Source organism: Microcaecilia unicolor, chromosome 8, assembly GCF_901765095.1.
Source record: "Microcaecilia unicolor chromosome 8, aMicUni1.1, whole genome shotgun sequence".
Taxonomy (NCBI): domain Eukaryota; kingdom Metazoa; phylum Chordata; class Amphibia; order Gymnophiona; family Siphonopidae; genus Microcaecilia; species Microcaecilia unicolor.
In genome coordinates this window covers 192,541,982-192,559,995 of record NC_044038.1, presented here as the reverse complement: position 1 = coordinate 192,559,995, position 18,014 = coordinate 192,541,982, and the positions used below count along the sequence as shown (strand labels likewise).

The 18,014-nt window shown below is 46.1% G+C and overlaps 1 protein-coding gene across 1 annotated transcript in view; it reads left to right on the top strand.

The window, feature by feature from the left end:
- The first annotated feature begins 261 nt into the window (after window positions 1-261).
- TCF15 (transcription factor 15) overlaps window positions 262-18,014 on the top strand; it is a 35,884-nt gene continuing 18,131 nt past the window's right edge. Inside the window, exon 1 of the mRNA XM_030212571.1 lies at window positions 262-828. Within this exon, the coding sequence (XP_030068431.1) occupies window positions 394-828 (435 nt within the window). The 5' untranslated portion in view covers window positions 262-393. The remainder of the gene's footprint in view (window positions 829-18,014) is intronic.

Below are 18,014 nucleotides of genomic sequence, written 5' to 3'. Positions count from 1 at the left end.
TGAGAAGGATGCAATTATGGTCGATGTTTCTTTTCCATTGCAAAGAGCCCAGAGTTCGGGGGATTTTTTTTATTCAAATGCAGTTCGGATCATTGGGTTATCAAAACTCCTTGGTCCAGAGCAGCAGCCCGCAAGTTGCAAGGGGCAGCACAATAGTAATACCTAAGGGTTTCCAGGACCCAGTAAGTCCAGAAACGAAGCCACGCCCAGAGGCTATATAGGCAGAATCCTGCAGAGGAAAAGTGTCAGCGGCTCGAGAAACAGAAGTGATCTTACTGGGCATGAGAGGCGAAAGACAGCAGGCAAAGAGGCAGCTCAGTGTGTAGTGTGCAGCAGCGGGCTGTCTTTCCGTCTTATGCAGCGGCGGAAGGGACCCTCTCCAGACCCAGCTCCATGAGGAGCCCTCTGCTTCTTACTTGCAGCCAGCGATCGCAGCCTGCCCCGATCGACAGGCGCAGCCTTCCGGGCCGGTTCGGCTTGGTAATGACCGAGGACGAGGAGATGGACAGTGAGAGCGACGCCTCGGAGCGTTCCCCTGGGCCGGGGCTGCTGGTCCGTCAGCGGCAGGCGGCCAACGCCCGGGAGCGGGACCGGACCCAGAGCGTGAACACCGCCTTCACGGCACTGCGGACTCTTATCCCCACCGAGCCAGAGGACCGCAAGCTGTCCAAGATCGAGACCCTGCGCTTGGCCGCCAGCTACATCGCGCATCTGGGCAACGTGTTGCTGCTGGGCGAAGAGGGCGAGGAGGGGCAGCCATGTGCCAGCCCTGGGGGGCAGCGGCCTCGAACCATCTGCACCTTTTGCCTGAGCAACCAAAGGAAGGGGGTAAGTGAGCGCCCTGGGCGGCAATTGGGGACAAGGGGACGTGCCCTTCCTTCCTTGGGGCAGAGGAGCTAACCAAAGGAACAAGTCAATAGGGCAATTGCCCAAGCTGACCTGAGTCTAGATCGTACAGTCCTGGGGTAGAAAGAGGAGTAAGGAATAACTTGCCCAGTTCTTCTGGTGCAGCCTGGTGACAAATGCAAGTGTCTGTGCCAGCCCAGAGCAGCAAGCGTGGAAAAGGGGCGGTGAGTGAAGGGAAAGCGGTTTATGGCCCAGAATAAGTACATCTGCTGTCCCTGGACATAAGGTGTAGGATAATTAAGTGTCCGTGCCACCTCAAAGCAGTGAGTATGAAGGGTGGAGGGGAAGAATCAGAAAATACGAGTCTGTGCTGGGGAGTGGAGGAGTGGCCTAGTGGTTAGAGTGGTGGACTTTGGTCCTGGGGAACTGGGTTCAATTCCCACTGCAGGCATAGGCAGCTCCTTGCGACTCTGGGCAAGTCACTTAACCCTCCATTGCCCCAGGTACAAATAAGTACCTAAGCTGCATTGAGCCCATGAGTGGGAAAGCGCGGGGTACAAATAAAAAAAAAAATGGCTGTTGTATTGGCACAGGATAGCAAGTAGAAGTAAGGAGGTAAGCTACAAATGAGAGTAAAGGTGTTAGTTTCTGTGCCATCCCAGGATAGCAAAAGTGAGAGAATATGTTGAGTGTGCCATCCTAGGGCCATAGGTGCCAACATTTCAAAATGATTGTCCTGCTTATAATCGAACGAGAAAAACGCCCAAGTTCCGACCTAAATCGGGAGATGGACGTTTATCTCACAAAAACGAATAACGCAGTATAATCGAAAGCCGAACTTGGACGTTTTCAACTGCACTCCATCGCGGAAACGTACAAAGATGACGGGGGCGTGTCGGAGGCGTGGTGAAGGCGGGACTGGGGCATGGTTATCACCCGAACAGAGATGGGCGCCTTTCGCCGATAATGGAAAAAAAGTATGCGTTTGTAGCTAGAATTTAGGACACTTTTCCTGAACCCTGTTTTTTCACGAATAAGGCCCCCAAAAGTGCCCTAAATGACCAGATTACCCCCAGAGGGAATCGGGGATGACCTCCCCTGACTCCCCCAGTGGTCACTAACCCCCTCCCACCACAAAAAAATGATGTTTCACAACTTTTTATTTCAGCCTCAAATGTCATACCCACCTCCCTGGCAGCAGTATGCAGGTCCCTGGAGCAGTTGTTAGGGGGTGCAGTGGACTTCAAGCAGGTGGATCCAGGCCCATCCCCCCCTACCTGTTACAATTGTGCTGCTTAATGCTTAGTCATCCACCCCCCCCAAACCCACTGTACCCACATGTAGGTGCCCCCCTTCACCCCTTAGGGCTATAGTAATGGTGTAGACTTGTGGGTAGTGGGTTTTGAGGGGGATTTGGGGGGCTCAACACACAAGGGAAGGGTGCTATGCACCTGGGAGCTCTTTTACCTTTTTTTTTTTTTTTTGTAAAAGTACATAAGTACATAAGTAAGTACATAAGTAATGCCATACTGGGAAAAGACCAAGGGTCCATCGAGCCCAGCATCCTGTCCACGACAGCGGCCAATCCAGGCCAAGGGCACCTGGCAAGCTTCCCAAACGTACAAACATTCTATACATGTTATTCCTGGAATTTTGGATTTTTCCGTTTAGTAGCGGTTTATGGACTTGTCCTTTAGGAATCTGTCCAACCCCTTTTTAAACTCTGCTAAGCTAACCGCCTTCACCACTTTCTCCGGCAACGAATTCCAGAGTTTAATTACACGTTGGGTGAAGAAAAATTTTCTCCGATTTGTTTTAAATTTACTACACTGTAGTTTCATCGCATGCCCCCTAGTCCTAGTATTTTTGGAAAGCGTGAACAGACGCTTCACATCCACCTGTTCCACTCCACTCATTACTTTATATACCTCTATCATGTCTCCCCTCAGCCGTCTCTTCTCCAAGCTGTATAGCCCTAGCCTCCTTAGTCTTTCTTCATAGGGAAGTCGTCCCATCCCCGCTATCATTTTAGTCGCCCTTTGCTGCACCTTTTCCAGTTCTACTATATCTTTCTTGAGATGCGGCGACCAGAATTGAACACAATACTCAAGGTGCGGTCGCACCATGGAGCGATACAACGGCATTATAACATCCTCACACCTGTTTTCCATACCTTTCCTAATAATACCCAACATTCTATTCGCTTTCCTAGCCGCAGCAGCACACTGAGCAGAAGGTTTCAGTGTGTTATCGACGACGACACCCAGATCCCTTTCTTGGTCCGTAACTCCTAACGTGGAACCTTGCATGACGTAGCTATAATTCGGGTTCTTTTTTCCCACATGCATCACGTTGCACTTGCTCACATTAAACATCATCTGCCATTTAGCTGCCCAGTCTCCCAGTCTCGTAAGGTCCTCTTGTAATTTTTCACAATCCTGTCGCGATTTAACGACTTTGAATAACTTTGTGTCATCAGCAAATTTAATTACCTCGCTAGTTACTCCCATCTCTAAATCATTTATAAATATATTAAAAAGCAGCGGTCCTAGCACGGACCCCTGAGGAACCCCACTAACTACCCTTCTCCATTGTGAATACTGCCCATTTAACCCCACTCTCTGTTTCCTATCCTTCAACCAGTTTTTAATCCACAATAGGACATTTCCTCCTATCCCATGACCCTCCAATTTCCTCTGTAGCCTTTCATGAGGTACCTTGTCAAACGCCTTTTGAAAATCCAGATACACAATATCAACCGACTCCCCTTTGTCCACATGTTTGTTCACTCCTTCAAAGAATTGAAGTAAATTGGTCAGGCAAGATTTCCCCACACAAAAGCCATGCTGACTTGGTCTCAGTAATCCATGACCTCGGATGTGCTCTGTAATTTTGTTTTTAATAATAGCCTCTACCATTTTCCCCGGCACCGACGTCAGACTCACCGGTCTATAATTTCCCGGATCTCCCCTGGAGCCTTTTTTAAAAATGGATGTTACATTGGCCACCTTCCAATCTTCCGGTACCACGCTCGATTTTAAGGATAAGTTGCACATCACTAGCAGTAGCTCCGCAAGCTCGTTTTTCAGTTCTATCAGTACTCTAGGATGAATACCATCCGGTCCAGGAGATTTGCTACTCTACAGTTTGCCGAACTGCCCCATTACGTCCTCCAGGTTTACCGTGAAGTCAGTAAGTTTCTCCGACTCGTCCGCTTGAAATACCATTTCCGACACCGGTATCCCACCCAAATCTTCCTCGGTGAAGACCGAAGCAAAGAATTCATTCAGTCTCTCCGCTACGTCTTTGTCTTCCTTGATCGCCCCTTTTACCCCTCGGTCATCCTGCGACCCAACCGATTCTTTTGCCGGCTTCCCTAGGGTGCCCGGTTGGTGTCCTGGCATGTGAGGGGGACCAGTGCACTACGAATCCTGGCCCCTCCCACGAAGAAATGCCTTGGATTTATTCGTTTTTGAGCTGGGCGCTTTCATTTTCCATTATCGCTGAAAAACAAAAACGCCCAGCTCACAAATTGTCGAATAAAATATGGACGTCTATTTTTTTCGAAAATACGGTTCAGTCCGTCCCTTCACGGACCCGTTCTCGGAGATAAACGCCCATGGAGATAGACGTTTTCGTTCGATTATGCCCCTCCACGGGTTCTGAATGCAATACAAATTACCCATTCTTGGAGGTAATGAACGAGCTGCTCAATATTGGTGTGCTTAGCACCTATTCGCACCCACGGAGCCGGTTCCTATGCCAAGGGCAACAAGCAGGGTTAAGAATATAACTAGTCCAAAGGTCCATTAAGTCCAGCATCCTGTTTCTAAAAGTGGCCTATCCAGATCACAAATAACCTGGTAGGGGTAAGTGTCTGCCATCCCGGAAATATGCACTGATGTATGTGCATGCAATCTGAATGCGGATACCCATTTGTCAACAGTACAGCACACCTCTCTTGGTTCTTGAAAAATAAAAGATGAATAGCATGAAAGCCTCATGAATGTTGCTGCAGAAGAAGAAGCTAACCTTATACTCCTCCCCCGACCGTGCATTAAAGCCCTTGCCTTCTGTGTACTTCTCTGCATCTGCACAGGATAAGATTTAAATATGCTATGCACTAATGTTCCAAAGGCATTGTGCACAGTTAGCTCAAGCTCAAACCTTTTTTCTACATAAGGCATACAAAACTATGCACCAAAGCCAATTTATTTACCGCACTGGCTTAGTGTTAACGAGAAGCTAGCAAAACCCCAGGGCCTGATGGGTTACATCCTAAGAGCATGTAGTGTGTCATATAGGATAAATGCTGATGACTTTCTCATTCTTCCTGATACACAGTATCCTCTCATTTCTATTCACCAGTAGTTTTGTCTTGCATTGGAGGATTATCTCTTGGCTTTAAAGTGATACTTAAGAATGAGACTATGAGAGTAGCTATAGCTGATGTCTCTTGATGTGTCATTGAACTTGGGTGAGGTTAGTATTCCTATTCACACTAACATGCAATATTTGAGTGCAAATCTGATTGTGAACTTTCTCTGTGAAGCCTCAAAAGTGTTGTGAAATCCATTTTCCAGGTTGCAACCTTCTCTGTCCTCATCTGATTTTTCTTTAGAACTTAATTTTTTCCAGTGATTGATCACTGTAAAGTTGTTTGTCTTGAGCTACCTATGTCATCAGTTAAGTACTTCAGAGGATCAAAACAAAACTGCATTGTTTATGTCTGGTACTGCAAGATTTGGTCATATTGCTCTAGTTAATGTGCCAGTTGCCATTCATTAAATTCAAGCGGCATATTGTTATTTATAAGGCAGTAAAAGGTGTAGGTCTAGAGGATCTCAGGACTGTTTTGCATTTGTATTTACCAAGGCAGAATTTGCATTCTTTTTCTCAAGGTTTACCTTCCTTCAAGTAGATTTGTAAGTTGGTGTATGCTTTCCACTACCACTCATGCATTGTGGAACTTCTTGCCAGTCAATCTGAAGCTGAAATTAGTATCTTCAGTTCTGAAGTAATTTGAAAACATTTCTATTTTCACAATGGGCAATGATTTAATTTTTGCTTTGTTTCTGCTGCTCATCTGTGTGTGCAGTAGGGTCTTGATGTTTAATTTCTAATATTTTATTGTAACCTGCTCAGAGGTTTACAGTGGGCAGGATAGAAAACTTTTAAAGTACTTTTAAAAATTCTCTGTTACACATGTTCAAGTCTTCACTGAAGTCAAGAATGGTTTAAAGGATTAGTGATAGGCAAATGTGGTCTGTCTTCACATGAAGGGACGTAGGGATGAAGTAGTGCCAGTTTCCATGCCAGTTTGACATCTAAGCACTTTGCGCTTTGTTGTATGGCTACTGTTATTTTTTAAAAATATGTTTTTATTAAATATACAACACTCCAAAGGATACAACCACACCAACTAGGTCAATATGCAGTACCAGACATCAACCATACAGTTTTGATTAGATCCTCTGAAGTATTTTAACTGATGATATAGGCAGCTCATATAATAATCAATCACTGGAAAAATTAAATCCTGGAGCACTGGCATCTTTCTGTGTTCACAGAAGAAAAGAAAGTTTGCATGCTTAGTTTATACAAGTCTTAAAAATCTGAAGCTGTGGGTTGTCTTTATCTATTTTCATGTAATAGATCTCATGTGAGAAGTGTGAGGAGGTTATTGCTAGATTTTCCTTCTTTGAAGAATATTAATTATAAAACTGATGACATAGGCAGTTCAAGACAAATAGCTTTACAGTAATCAATCACTGGAAAAATTAAGTCCTGAAGTCCTTCTGTGTTCACGAAAGAAAATCCACAATTGGCTGGCAAAGATAAATATGAGAATGCAGTGGATATAGCACCATTCATGGAAGAAAGTGTTTATGAACAACTTGAAAATCTAAAGGTGGACAAAGCCATGGGATCGGACAGAATCCATCCCAGGATATTGTGGGAGCTCAGAGAGGTTCTGGTGGGCCCTCCTAAAGATTTGTTTAATAAATCCTTGGAAACTGGAGAGGTTCTGTGAGATTGGAGAACAGCAGATGTGGTCCCTCTTTACAAAAGCGGTGACAGAGAAGAAGCTAGAAACTACAGGCCAGTAACCTCACTTCGGTTATTGGAAAAGTAATGGAAGCCATGCTGAAGGAAAGGATAGTGAATTTCCTGGAATCCAATAGGTTACAAGATCCGAGACAACATGGTTTTACCAAAGGTAAATTGTGCCAAATGAATCTGAATTCTTTGACTGGGTGACCAGAGAATTGGATCGAGGATGTAATCTACTTAGATTTCAGCAAAGCCTTTGACACGGTTCCTCATAGGAGGCTCTTGAATAAACATGATAGGCTGAAATTAGGAACAAAGTAGTGAACTGGATGAGGAACTGGTTGACAGACGCCAGAGGGTGGTAGTTAGTGGAATTCACTTGGAGGAAGGAAAGGTGAGTAGTGCAGTGCCTCAAGGATCAGTGCTGGGGCCAATTCTGTTTAATATATTTGTGAGCGACATTGCCAAAAGGTTAAAAGGTAAGGTTTGCCTTTTTGCAGATGATACCAAGATTTGTAACAGAGTGGATACCCCAGAGGGAGTGGAAAACATGAAAAGGGATCTGCAGAAGTTAGAATAATGGTCTAATGTTTGGCAATTAAAATTCAATGTAAAGAAGTGCAGAGTGGATTCACTTAGGGAGTAGAAATCCAAGGGAGCCATATGTGTTAGTTGGTGAGAGGCTGATATGCACAGACAGGGAGAGGGACCTTGGGGTGATAGTATCTGAGGATATGAAGCAGGGGCGTAGCCATACCTGAGATTTTAGGAGGCCCAGTGTTAACATGGGGAGGTACTAGGCATATGGGTGTGAGTAGTGCTTGGTATACTCCTAAATAGTATCTTAGAGTGCCCTTGTTCTGCCCCCCCCCCCTGCAGCCTTACACTAGTTTATAGTGTAGCCCTAAAATGTGTTTCATGCCTTTAATGTTATTCTCACATCTAAGGATTTGTATTGCTGCAGTCACTCCTTGCAAAGATATATGAGCAATGCATTGTGTGTAATGTAGTCTCACATGTATTGCACCACCCCTGCTCTTGTATAAAGTTAGTGGCCTATTCTGCAAAGGTCTCCTTCCTTTCTCCACCACACTTGGTTCCTTTGTTTACCTACAATCATTTCTACTATCTTTGTCCTGCTGAGTCAGCTAGGGTATGACCTGTTTCTCCAGTCGAGCACTACCCTCTGTGACCACTTCTGCTACCTGATCTCAGGCTGTGTCCTTATTGGTCCTTCTCTCTCCCCTGGGTGTGTGTGTGCGTGCCAGTGGCATAGCAAGGGCGGGGCGGTCCGCCCCGGGTGCACGCTGCTGGAGGGTGCAGAGAGCAGCCGCACGCCTGTCGGCTTTGCTGGTTCCCTGCTCCCTCTGCCCCGGAACAGGTTACTTCCTGTTCCGGGGCAGAGGGAGCAGGGAGCTAGTGGAGCTGACAGGCGCGCGGCAGTCAAGAATGCACCCGGGGGGAGGGGGGTTGTGCCGGGGAGGGGGGTGTCATTGCGCCGGGGGGGGGGGGGGGTGTTGTGCTGCACCCTGGGGGGATGGACACTGCTGCACCCAGGGGGGGGGAGTGCGCAGCAGCGATCCGCCTCGGGTGGCAGCCGACCTAGGATTGCCACTGGTGCGTGCTCTTCTCAAATCCCGGAGTTCCTGACAGTGTTCCTTCCACCCCCTTCTCCTTATGAAGGAGCAGACAAATAAAGGATTGTCTGCCAAATTACTTTGTGAAGTAACACTAAATCCTTCAAAGAAGCTTCTCAGAGCCTATGTAACAAGCTTAACAGCATCAATTCTTAACACAAAAATATCGGTAACTGTAGTTTTAAAAGGCAGGCCGACAGGTGGCAGAGGGTGGTGGTAAATGGAATCCGCTTGGAGGAAAGAAAGGTGAGCAGTGGAGTTCCTCAGGGGTCGTGCTGGGGCTATTCTGTTTAATATATTTGTGATATTGCTGAAGGGTTGGAAGGAAAGGTGTGCCTTTTTGCAGATGACACGAAAATAGCCAATAGAGTGGATATGCTGGAGGGAGTAGAAACGATGAGAAGGGATCTCTGAACCTTAGAAGAATGGTCGAGAGTCTGGCAGTTAAAATTTAATCACTTCAACAACTCAGGGGAAAGTGTATTATCAGAGTACAAACTCTACAATAGTACATTCACATATAGTACTCCCAGTTTTAAGTAATATACTTTATTTTAATTGTTACAAATATGAGCACACAAATTTCTTGAAAACTATAACAGTTTCTGCGGAACTCTCTTCTCTCCACCAAGCGTACACATTCACTCAGCACACTCACACATAATCAAATCGAAATGATTATCATACAGGACTCGTGATCGTCTTTATACACAAAATGCCATTAAGTATTGTCTGTTGGCTCACACAGTTGGTGATAGTATTTTCAGTGTCCCATGTCCACTATTCAGAGTGTATCAATCAGCTTTTGTCAAGTTTTGACTTGCAATCAAAAATTTGCAAACAAAGTTTGTGAGTCCTGTCAGAAATTATATAGCTGCTTACTTACGAGGAAGCACCGCACGGCGAAGAGAAGGCTACCGGAGAAGCCACACAAATCAGCTCTACGTCTTGATTTTAGAACATCCAGGCCCTCGATGCGAGACCGCATTTCGTAATTCCCTTCTTCAGGAGGAACCATGTATCACAGTCTACAATTAATACATAAATCACATGCAAACCTAAGCATATTATACTATGTAACACCTAACTTGTATATACTTTTAACATCCACTGAATAAATTATTGGCTGCTTACCGTTGAGACTGCTATCCAGGACTGGTATACGGAGCGCCGCTCCCGTGCGTAATACCGGAACCTTATTAGACAGGATTTAAATAGCTCAATAGGCCCCACCCCTTAAGGAGCTAGCGTGACATCATAGACATTCTACTTCAAGGTTAAGGCCCATAGGGGCCACCATATTTCTCTCAAAGATATAGCACTGTTCTATAGCAAATAATTGAACACTTACATCTCCTCCCCTCATGGGAGGAGCTACTTGTACCAACACCACACATTTTAAGTCTTCTATACAGTGGCGTAGCCAAGGGTGGGCCCAGGCCCACCCACTTTAGGCTCAGGCCCACCCAGCAGCAGAATACCTATGATGCGGCTGGCAGGGATTCCCAAGCCCCACCAGCTGAAAACTCCCAACAACTGTCCCTCCTGCATACCTTGTAAATAGCAGATCTTTGCCTGTGCAAGCAGCGACTAATACACATTACTTGCACCAGCCCCACAGCCTTCCCTTTGACCTATTCCCACCTATGCAGAAACAGGAAGCTGCGTCAGTGGGAAGGCTGTGAGGCCAACATGAGCAGTGTGTGTTAGTTGCTGCTTGCTGCTGGTGAAAATCTGCTATTTAAAAGGTATGTGGGAGAGGGGGGATGTTTGAGAGACCATATGGCATGCAGGTGAGAAGAGAGACAAAATCACCTGTGGGATGGGGCGGGGTTCTTCTGCCCACCCATCTTGGGCCCAGGCCCACCCAAAATTGGGTGTCTGGCTATGCCCCTGCTTCTATAGCATGTCTCTGGCTGACTCAATGAGTGACCAGCGGTGCTTCTTTTTTTTTAATTCTCAAGTTACTAATGTGTTCAGCTAGCCTATTTTTGAGTTTTCTTTTGGTGTGCCCAATGTAATAGAGCGAACATGGGCACAAAATGCAATAAACCACTCTCTCACTATTGCAGGTTGTATTGGCCTGCAAGTAAAACCGCTTGCTAGATCCCGGAATGTCATTTTGTCGCAACTGCATGCTTGCAATAGATACAGCTCTCACAGGGGGAGTGCTGGCCATCCAACCTGTCAAAAGTAGATCTCTTTAATAACTCACCCACATTTGCCTTCCTGCGGTACGCAACCTTCGGGTGCTCATTGAGTACTGGATGCACTGAGAGCACATGCCAATATTTATGTACAACTTGTCCTATTTTGGGACCGTAGTGGGAGAACGGGAGCACACATGCCAAAGATCTGACCATAGACTTTTGTTTGGGAGAAAATAACCAAGGTCTGTAAGCATATTGGGCTCTTTTGTATGCCTACCTAAGGACTCTTATTGGATATCCACATTGTCTAAACCATTCCATCATTGGGCTTGTGTCTTAAATTCACTGAGAGACAAACACAGCCGTCGCAACCTCAAGAACTGACTGACAGGAACACCCCTTCTCAATGCTTCATGATGATAACGACTATAATGTAACAGGGTGTTCCTGTCGGTGGGCTTTCTAAAGATCGTAGTTAAAAATTTGCTGTGCTCAGTCTTAATGATTTTTATATCCAAAAATTCAATCTCATTTTTTGCAATACGAGAAGTGAACCTGACATGAGGATCAGCAGCATTAAGGGTATCTATGAAGGCTAATAGTTCGTTTTCTGGTCCCTGCCAAAACATTATAACATCATCATTGCCCATTGTGAAAATAGAAATGTTTTCAAATTACTTCAGAACTGAAGATACTAATTCCAGCTTCAGATTGACTGGCAAGAAGTTCCACAATGCATGAGTGGTAGTGGAAAGCATACACCAACTTACAAATCTACTTGAAGGAAGGTAAACCTTGAGAAAAAGAATGCAAATTCTGCCTTGGTAAATACAAATGCAAAACAGTCCTGAGATCCTCTAGACCTACACCTTTTACTGCCTTATAAATAACAATATGCCACTTGAATTTAATGAATGGCAACTGGCACATTAACTAGAGCAATATGACCAAATCTTGCAGTACCAGACATAAACAATGCAGTTTTGTTTTGATCCTCTGAAGTACTTAACTGATGACATAGGTAGCTCAAGACAAACAACTTTACAGTGATCAATCACTGGAAAAATTAAGTTCTAAAGAAAAATCAGATGAGGACAGAGAAGGTTGCAACCTGGAAAATGGATTTCACAACACTTTTGAGGCTTCACAGAGAAAGTTCACAATCAGATTTGCACTCAAATATTGCATGTTAGTGTGAATAGGAATACTAACCTCACCCAAGTTCAATGACACATCAAGAGACATCAGCTATAGCTACTCTCATAGTCTCATTCTTAAGTATCACTTTAAAGCCAAGAGATAATCCTCCAATGCAAGACAAAACTACTGGTGAATAGAAATGAGAGGATACTGTATATCAGGAAGAATGAGAAAGTCATCAGCATTTATCCTATATGACACACTACATGCTCTTAGGATGTAACCCATCAGGCCCTGGGGTTTTGCTAGCTTCTCGTTAACACTAAGCCAGTGCAGTAAATAAATTGGCTTTGGTGCATATTTTTGTATGCCTTATGTAGAAAAAAGGTTTGAGCTTGAGCTAACTGTGCACAATGCCTTTGGAACATTAGTGCATAGCATATTTAAATCTTATCCTGTGCAGATGCAGAGAAGTACACAGAAGGCAAGGGCTTTAATGCAAGGTCGGGGGAGGAGTAAAAGGTTAGCTTCTTCTTCTGCAGCTCTGAGAAAGGCAAGGACAAATCAAACTCGGGTATACATATAAAGTATCACATACCATGTAAATGAGTTTATCTTGTTGGGCAGACTGGATGGACCACACAGGTCTTTATCTGCCATCATTTACTCATTTACTATGTTACTTACAAAGTTCCATAGGAGCCTATGGAACTTTGTAAGTCTAAGTGCTTTGCAAATGAACACCGTGGAGGGCCATAATCGAACGGGGCCGTCCATCTCTAAGGGCGGCCCCGTCAAGCGGCGTACCCGACTGTATTATCGAAACAAGATGGCCGGCCGTCTTTCGTTTCGATAATACGGTCGGGGCCGGCCAAATCTCTTAGAAATCGCCAGCGTTAGAGATGGCCGCCATTGGTTTTCGTCGATAATGGAAACTAATGGTGGCCATCTCAAACCCGGCCAAATCCAAGGCATTTGGTCGTGGGAGGAGCCAGCATTTGTAGTGCACTGGTCCCCCTCACATGCCAGGACACCAACCGAGCACCCTAGGGGGCACTGCAGTGGACTGCACAAAATGATCCCAGGTACATAGCTCCCTTGCCTTGTGTGCTGAGCCCCCCAAATCTCCCCTAAAACCCACTACCCACAACTGTACACCACTACCATAGCCCTTAGGGATGAAGGGGGGCACCTATATGTGGGTACAGTGGGTTGTGGGGGGGGGAGGTTGGAGGGCTCCCATTTACTACCACAAGTGTAACAGGTAGGGGGGGGGGGCTCGGTCCGCCTGCCTGAAGTGCACTGCACCCACTAAAACTGATCCAGGGACCTACATACTGCTGTCATGGAGCTGGGTATGACATTTGAAGCTGGCATAGAGGCTGGCAAAAAAATGTTTTTTTATATATTTTTTTTGGGTGGGAGGGGATTGGTGACCACTGGGGGAGTAAGGGGAGGTCATCACCCATTCCCTCCGGTGGTCATCTGGTCAGTTGGGGCACCTTTTTAAAGCTTGGTCGTGAACAAAAAGGGACCAAGTAAATTCGGTCAAATGCTCATCAGGGCCGGCTTTCTTTTTTCCATTATTGGCCGAAGCCGGCCATCTCTTAACCACGCCCCCGTCCCGCCTTGGCTACCCTGCCGACACCCCCCCTTGAACTTTGGCCAGCCCTGCGACGGAAAGCAGTTGAAGCCGGCCAAAATCGGCTTTTGATTATACCGATTTGGCCGGCTTTAGGAGAAGGCCAGCCATCTCCCGATTTGTGTTGGAACATGGCCAGCCTTCTCGTTCGAAAATAAGCAGGATAGTAACCTATGGAACTTTAAGTGCTTATTTAAGTACTTTGAAAATGAGCCTCAGTGTCTCCAGCCAATTTATTAGTGGAACATAACCATAGAAGCATGATATGGTTGCATTTTCAATATGGTAATACTAGAGCCTAGCTAAGGAACAGGTTATTTTGAGTTAGTCTTCACTGGACCAAACTTGCTTTCCTTGTGCCATCACCATCTAGCTGGATAGGCAGTGTCTTAAAAGGAGGAGGATAAAGGAGTTTTTAAAAATATATGTATATATATTTATATCCCACATTATTCCAAGCAAACTCAGGTTCAATATGACTTACATTTGAAAATACAGCAAGACAGAATAATAGAATTCTGTTATATCATGGGAGAAATAGATGGGTATACAGTGGTGGAAATAAGTATTTGATCCCTTGCTGATTTTGTAAGTTTGCCCACTGACAAAGACATGAGCAGCCCATAATTGAAGGGTAGGTTATTGGTAACAGTGAGAGATAGCACATCACAAATTAAATCCGGAAAATCACATTGTGGAAAGTATATGAATTTATTTGCATTCTGCAGAGGGAAATAAGTATTTGATCCCCCACCAACCAGTAAGAGATCTGGCCCCTACAGACCAGGTAGATGCTCCAAATCAACTCGTTACCTGCATGACAGACAGCTGTCGGCAATGGTCACCTGTATGAAAGACACCTGTCCACAGACTCAGTGAATCAGTCAGACTCTAACCTCTACAAAATGGCCAAGAGCAAGGAGCTGTCTAAGGATGTCAGGGACAAGATCATACACCTGCACAAGGCTGGAATGGGCTACAAAACCATCAGTAAGACGCTGGGCGAGAAGGAGACAACTGTTGGTGCCATAGTAAGAAAATGGAAGAAGTACAAAATGACTGTCAATCGACAAAGATCTGGGGCTCCACGCAAAATCTCACCTCGTGGGGTATCCTTGATCATGAGGAAGGTTAGAAATCAGCCTACAACTACAAGGGGGGAACTTGTCAATGATCTCAAGGCAGCTGGGACCACTGTCACCACGAAAACCATTGGTAACACATTACGACATAACGGATTGCAATCCTGCAGTGCCCGCAAGGTCCCCCTGCTCCGGAAGGCACATGTGACGGCCCGTCTGAAGTTTGCCAGTGAACACCTGGATGATGCCGAGAGTGATTGGGAGAAGGTGCTGTGGTCAGATGAGACAAAAATTGAGCTCTTTGGCATGAACTCAACTCGCCGTGTTTGGAGGAAGAGAAATGCTGCCTATGACCCAAAGAACACCGTCCCCACTGTCAAGCATGGAGGTGGAAATGTTATGATTTGGGGGTGTTTCTCTGCTAAGGGCACAGGACTACTTCACCGCATCAATGGGAGAATGGATGGGGCCATGTACCGTACAATTCTGAGTGACAACCTCCTTCCCTCCGCCAGGGCCTTAAAAATGGGTCGTGGCTGGGTCTTCCAGCACGACAATGACCCAAAACATACAGCCAAGGCAACAAAGGAGTGGCTCAGGAAGAAGCACATTAGGGTCATGGAGTGGCCTAGCCAGTCACCAGACCTTAATCCCATTGAAAACTTATGGAGGGAGCTGAAGCTGCGAGTTGCCAAGCGACAGCCCAGAACTCTTAATGATTTAGAGATGATCTGCAAAGAGGAGTGGACCAAAATTCCTCCTGACATGTGTGCAAACCTCATCATCAACTACAGAAGACGTCTGACCGCTGTGCTTGCCAACAAGGGTTTTGCCACCAAGTATTAGGTCTTGTTTGCCAGAGGGATTAAATACTTATTTCCCTCTGCAGAATGCAAATAAATTCATATACTTTCCACAATGTGATTTTCCGGATTTAATTTGTGATGTGCTATCTCTCACTGTTACCAATAACCTACCCTTCAATTATGGGCTGCTCATGTCTTTGTCAGTGGGCAAACTTACAAAATCAGCAAGGGATCAAATACTTATTTCCACCACTGTACATGCTAATCTCAGCTTTGTTAAATGTTTCAGACATATCCATCTGGGCATTTAAATCTGTCCTTTAATGATGTTGCATGTTCAGAAATCATAGCCATATATATAGACATGCACACACCACCAGAACAGGCACCCATACACACATTGCAAAAGTAACAACAACTTCTACAGAGTACATCCAAAACTTAAATTTTAATTTCTCATTTCCATCTTCCAAAATTCTAGACAGCAGATGTACAGATCAGTAGGACCCAAACAGTCCAAAACAAGTAAAGTGTCACGTCTGTGGCCGTGACCACCCTCAGCCTTACCTTGTTTCTGGGGGTCAGCCTCTGTGTTAGTTTTGTCTCTGGCTCTGTGTGCTGATTACCTCACTAGACCTCACCTGTGTGGGCTATGCCTCTCTGGGGAGCCAGCATCTAAGATGGCTGCCACCTACGCTGTGCCAGCTTCCAAGATGGCTCCTGCTTGTCTTTCCTGTGTGTTCACTTCCTATGTGTTCCCAGCCTTCCCTTGTTGTGAGTTTGTTTCCTGCTCCTGTCCTGCGCAGGTGACATCATCAGGGAGGGCCTTCATAAGGAAGTGCTGTGCTAGCATTCAGGACCTTTGCATGGTGTTATGCCTTTAGGCCAGGTCAGGTTAGTTAGTGTTCTGCTGCACTACTGCTTAGCCTTTCTCTGGGTTCTGGCCCAGTTTCTCTTTGTGTCTGTTAGTCCTTCTGGGTGGGCTCTGCCCTTCTGTTTGTGTCTGTGGACTGCTAGTCCTTCCGTGGGGGGACTCTGCCCTGCTACTCTGTGTCTGTGGACTGCTAGTCCTTCCTTGGGGGGCTCTGCCCTGCTACTCTGTGTCTGTGGACTGCTTGTCCTTCTTCTCCCTTGCTCTGTGTTGGCGTCTGAAGCCTTCAGCCACTCTCCCTCGGTTTGTAGTGGGAGTCTGTAGCTTCAGCCTGACTCTGCTTGTTCCTGGGGAATTCTATCATCTGCTGCCTGCCTCTGACTATTGCCTGAACACCGATATTCTCTGCTTGCTGCCTGCCTCTGACCATTGCCTGAACCCCAATACTCTCTGCTTGCTGCCTGCCTCTGACTATTGCGTGAACCCCGATACTCTCTGCTTGCTGCCTGTCTCTGACTATTGCCTGAACCCTGATATACTCTTCTGCCTGCTGCCAGCCCTAAGACTCCGTTTGTTCCTGGTTCTCCTTCTGTTTGCCTGTCTAGTTTGACTCCTGCTTGTTCCTGACTTTCCTCGCTTGCTGCCAGCCCTGTCTTCTGCCGGTTCTCGTCGAACCCTGCTTCTGCCTAGCTAGGGCGTTTACCCTGAGGGGTTATCCTGAACCCTGCCTCTGCCTAGCTAGGGCATTTACTCTGAGGGTATATCCTGATCCCTGCTTGTATATCCTGAGGGTATATCCTGAACCCTGCCTCTGCCTAGCTAGGGCGTTTTCCCTGAGGGTATATCCTGAACCCTGCTTGTATATCCTGAGTGTATATCCTGAACCCTGCTTGTATATCCTGAGGGTACATCCTGATTCCTGTCTCTGTCTAGCTAGTGGGTTTAAACTGTGAGTATTCCCTGAACCCCATTCTGCCTAGCTTGCTGTGTGCCCTAGTCCTTGCTCCTGTTACACTTTTGTTCGTCTTGTCTCCCTAGTCTGTCTGGTGTTCCCTGCTAGGGGCAGCGCAGCAGCTTTCAGTCTGAGTCAGGTAGTTAGTCTAGCTTCCTCGTGTTCCCTGACCCAGGGTGGGTTCTCTGGAGCTCCAGTACCGGCCTCATACTGCAAGTCCTGCCGGCCCCCCACATGCTGGAGGTCAACTCCAGGGGAACGGGGGCAAAGTGCAGGTGAAGCTGTTCCTGTTCTGCCGGTTCCAGTTGCCTGCCTCAGTCCCGACTCCAGTCCAGAGGTCCAGCCCTGTCCTTTCTTGTATCCAGTTCCAGGGTGGTCTTGCCTGCCGCTCCTCGGCAGTGGTCCAAGGGCTCATGTATTCCGGTTCTGCCTCGAGGACCTGACAGAATGCAAAGGCCATCGAGAACCCGACATAAAGTCAGAAACAACACAGTTTATACCTAATTGTTCAACCACCCTTAGGATTATTAATTATTTTATATGTAAACTGGTAGGTAGGGTCATTCAGCAGTAAGCTGTTTGCATTTTGACCTTTTATGTAATGAACATTTATAATCCACCAACTCTCAGTGGGGAACAGAAACACACATCATACGTAATACAGCACACTGTACATGCAGATTCTGGAAGGGTAGTGGAGACAGACGTGACTTGGAATGGTACAAAAGACTTTGCTGTTCCAACATCAGAGGAGGATTGGCCACTGTTGGAAACGGGATACTGGGCTTGATGGACCTTCAGTCTGTCCCAGTATGGCAACACTTATTTTCTTAT